This window comes from Plasmodium relictum (assembly GCF_900005765.1).
Source record: "Plasmodium relictum strain SGS1 genome assembly, contig: PRELSG_00_v1_73, whole genome shotgun sequence".
NCBI classification, from domain to species: Eukaryota; Apicomplexa; class Aconoidasida; order Haemosporida; family Plasmodiidae; genus Plasmodium; species Plasmodium relictum.
In genome coordinates this window covers 1-5,133 of record NW_021628732.1, presented here as the reverse complement: position 1 = coordinate 5,133, position 5,133 = coordinate 1, and the positions used below count along the sequence as shown (strand labels likewise).

General features: G+C 18.6%; 1 protein-coding gene across 1 annotated transcript; it reads left to right on the top strand.

The window, feature by feature from the left end:
- Nucleotides 1–1,882: 1,882 nt before the first annotated feature.
- On the top strand, nucleotides 1,883–2,416 carry PRELSG_0006500 (hypothetical protein; the record flags this gene model as incomplete). Its single annotated transcript, XM_028676723.1, has 1 exon — nucleotides 1,883–2,416. One exon carries the CDS (start codon nucleotides 1,883–1,885, stop codon nucleotides 2,414–2,416), a length of 534 nt encoding a protein of 177 aa, XP_028531257.1.
- Between the last annotated feature and the right edge of the window lie 2,717 nt (nucleotides 2,417–5,133).

The window sequence follows — 5,133 nt, the reverse complement described above, 5'->3', positions numbered from 1 at the left end:
TTATATTATTTTTTTTTTATTACTTTTCATTCTTATTTTGAGTAATGTAGTAAGATTCAATTATTGGTTTTGCAACATAGTTATTCACTTTTTGATAGAGTATTAACATAACTTAATATAACTTCTAAATTCATCATAAAAATAAATAATATGAAGTTTAATAAGAAATATAAATATATATTAATCTAGCGAAAATTATATATTTTATGTTTTACGTTTAAAAATTATCCATAGTTTCGTATATATTTTTTTATGTTATTATTTCATAAAAAAATATACAGAAATTAAGAAATATAAAAAAAAATGAAAAATATTTTTTGGGAATTTCTACTTTTGTTATTATAAATAAATAAATATAATAATTTTTATTCAACAAAATATCAATGAAAATATGCACATTAAGCCTAATTTCAAAAATGTAATTTTAATTTTTTTTCTTTAATTTATTAAATTACATGTAAATGTAATAATTACACTGTCAGTTACGTTGTGATGTCACGTTTAAATAAATTTTAAAACGTTTACTTTTAATAATGAAAGTAAATATTGAATAAAAAACATAACAACAAAAAATTTTTTTTTATAGATTATGTATTGAAAATTGAAAAAATTTAAATAGTTCAAAAAAAAAAAAATTATTTTAAAAACCTACGAATATATTTGAAAAATACCTTTCATATTTAGCAAGTATTTTGTTTTGTATATTATAAAATAGAATCACGTTTTTTACTATTTTTGAAAATTATTTAATTACACTACTTATGTATATATTCTTTTATTTCAAAAAATATTTTTTCACATTTTAGTTTTTTCAAATACAATTAGAAAAGAAATTTGTTGAATATAAAAAAAAAATGTTATAATCAAATAATTTAAAAAATATAAATAACAAAAATTGAAAATAATAAAATTTAAATATATATATATATGAATAATAATAAAAGTACAAGAACAATCTTTGTTGAAATAATATAATTAAATAACAGGAAGAAATCCACAGAAATATTTATTTCTTAGGTAGTTAAAAACTGAAAATAATAAAACTTAAAAAAAGTACATGCATGAAAAAAATGAATTGACTGAAATTTCATTTATTTTTTTATAATATTTTTTTTCTAAAATAAAACATGATCTCTTTATTAGTTTTAAATAAAAACTTACTAATCATTTAAACTTTAATAAAATTATTATAAAAATTATTCAATTTTATTAGAATTCATTGCGTTCTAGTATGAAAAAAATAAAAATATTTAAATTAAATTTACAGTGTATGCATGCTAATATGCTCTATGAATATTGTTTTAATTATTTAAAAGGTTAAATAGTAGAATTAAAATAAATAATTATATTTATTTCATTATTTTTAGTATTTTGATAGAGTTACCTTATCATTACATTTACTTAAAATTATCAATTTAAATTATGTGGGAAAAAAAACAGTAAATTTTGAATAATATAAATTTATTCATTATTACATTATTATTATTTTTTTACATATTTTTCTTTAATTTTCCTCAATATCAACTCATTAAATTCAATAGTTTACTTTATAATGAGAAAATACTTATTTAGTAATTTTATAAATGTACTAAAAATTTTTAATTTTTATATTATTTAGATTGTTATTTTTGGAATAAAAATTAATAGAAATAAATAAAAGCTCTTTAAAATGATTATTTTTCATTTTATTCTACTATAGCTCATTTTTAATAGAAATTGTGTATTTACATTGTAATTTTGATAAATTTTTTTTCATCTTTTAAGAATTAAAAATTTCAATTTTATTTATAAATAGTTATATAACCATAACTTAATCCTAAAAAAACACCGCAATAATTTCTAAGAAAAATATTTCTATACAATAAAAATATAACTTTTCAATATGTCACAAGCAAGCACAACATTAAGCCCTTCTTCTTCACCCACTTTGAGTAATCATTCAACTACATCTCCTACAACTACAGAAATGACTATGAGTGCTACCACAACGACTCCAACAACTTCTTCAACAATTTTAGCATCAAGTGCAAGTAGTTCAACTCCAACACCCAATGGATCAACTCCGACACCTATGACACCCAGCTCGTCACCCGTATCATCATCTGCTTCACCTACCGGGACTACTTTACAATCTACAACTGCTACGGTTACTACAACTACTAAGGATCAAAATGGAAATTTAAGCACATCAACTCCTAGTGTAACAACTCATGAAACCAGTTCACCATCTACTCAATCTCTTGTAACATCTTCACCTTCAAATGCAACTCAAGCTATCATGGGTGCATCATCCCTTTCTTATGTTTCTTACATTTATCCTTTTCTAATAGTTATTATCGTAATAATAATTATAGCTTATTTTTACTGCAAAGTAAGTTTACATTTAAAAATATATTGTATCTTAATTTTTCTTTAATTATAATTTACATTAAAACTATAATAAGAAAATTCATTTCTATAAATTTTTAATTTTTTTTTATTTTAGGAAAAGAAAAAGAACAGAAGAAATAGAATAGGAGAATAAATAGAAGAATCAAAAATTTCAGAAAATGAAGATAAAAAAAGAAATGAGGGACAAATTTGCAAGTTTCATTCATATATATATACATATATAAAAGAGATATTTAAAAATATAATTTTTAAACTAATTTTTATATTCCCTACTTTATTTGATTTTTCTTATTTTTCGGAATTTAAATTCTATTAATAATTAAAGAAATACATTCCTTAAATAATTTTTTCTATTTACTACACATGATAAAAAAATATATATAAATGAAATATTTCTTGATTTTCTTTTTATACAAATTATTTATTGAGTGCGATATTTATAGTAACTTTTTATATATGCAACCACAAGTAATAATGATTATTAATTTTAACATTATCTATGTGATAATGTTCCTTAAATTCATAAAATGGGAACTGTACATGTCGAATAGTTAGTTAATAAAAGTATGTAGATTAACTTTTTGTATATAATAACTAGCTAAAATATCAATGAAGAATTTTAGTTTCTCACGCAATGTTATCAACGCCAATCATACGTTTTTATCTAAATAAAAAAAAAAAAATTCTTTAATTAATTTTTTTAACACTTTGGTTTTCATAAAGAAAGATATATTTTTAATTTTATTTTGAAACATTTTTTTTTTTTGAGAAAAAAAATGAAGATGTTTAAGAATATATAAACTTAGATAAAAAACATCATCTTTAGTCAAATATATTATGTATGAATGTATGTATGTTTATATAAGATGCTTATTATATATTAATTATATGCTATTCATTGAATACTTATAAATTATTAAATAATTAAATACTTTATCATCTTTATGCAAATTAACTAAAAAGGAAAAGCATAAACTAATAAAAATATTAAACCCATTATAAAAATACTCTTTATTATATTGCTCATTCAATACATTAGCATAGTCATTAAATGGGAAATTAATAAGTCAACTATTGATTTATTAATTGGCTGTTTAATGACTTTGATAGAGTATTAAATAAACAAATTAATAAAGAGCATGTATAAATTAATGTACGTTTATATATATATATTGTTTTCTTATGATATATAATATTTAATTTGAATTAAATTATACAGTATTGTCTAACAGGCACATTTATTTTTATAAATGAGTTTTTATTAACAAAGAATAAGTATATTCTTTTAATTAAAAACATACAAACTTAATTTATAATAAATGAAAAAAAATAAACTCTAATTTAATTAATATTATTTCAAAAATATACATTGAATATTATATAAACATTATATTTTCATAGATTAAGTTTTTCATGTAAGCAAAAATGAATTCTCTATTTGATTTATTAATTGGTCATTTAATGACTTTGCTAGAGTATTAAACAAACAAATTAATAAAGAGCATTTATAACTGAGTTAAATTTTATTGCCTTTTTTAATAGACTTATCAATTGTTATAAATGAGTTTTTATTTACAAAGAATTACTTATTCTTTTAATTAAAAACATACAGACAAACTATAATAATTAATAAAGTCAAATTTTTATATTATTCAATGTTATTTCAAAATATACATTGATTATAACAAAACATTATTAATTTTATCTTTTATTTTTATAAAAGATAAATAAATTTTTATTTACTAAAAATTTCTCACCAAAAAAAAAAAAAATTATTTTTTTTTTTTTTTAAAATATTTCAAAAACAAAAATAAACAAACACAAAAAAAAAAAAATATGTATATATATTTTTTTTTATTAATGTCAATACATATTAGCTTGTACTTACACATACAACAAACTAGCTTAGTGTACTACAAAAATTATAATATTTTTTGTTAGCCAGTCAGTGCATGGGTAACTTGTATATACACGTACAGTAACCTATCATAGTATACTGAAAAAGGTTAATAATAGCTTTTATTAACCAAGTATTAAATAAACAAATTAATAAATAGCATGTATAAATAAATATACGTTTTTATATATATATTTGTTTTTATTATATATATATTGGTTTCTTATGATGCATAATATTTAATTTGAACTAAAATATACTACATCGTTTAATAGGCATGTTAAACTGTTATAAAATAAGTTTTTATTTACAAAGAATTAGTACACTCTTTTAATTAAAAAATGGATTTATTGATTGCCCGTTTAATGACTTTGCTAGAGTATTAAACAAACAAATTAATAAAGAGCATGTATAACTAAGTATACGTTTATATATATATATTCGTTTTTATTATATATATATATATATACTGTTTTCTTATGATGCATAATATTTAATTGAAGTTAAATTTTACTGCATCTTTTAATAAACCTATTAACAGTTATAAATGAGTTTTTATTTACAAAGAATTAATATCTTCTTTTAATTAAAAACATACAAATAATTTATAACAATTTATTAAGTCAAAATTTTATGATATTCAATGTTATTTCAAAAATATACATTGAATAATACATAAATATTTCTCTTATCTCTTAAGTTTTTAATAAGTGATTTATTAATTGCCCGTTTAATGACTTTGCTAGAGTATTAAGCAAACAAATTAATAAAGAGCATGTATAACTAAGTATACGTTTATATATATATATTCGTTTTTATTATATATATATATACTGTTTTCTTAT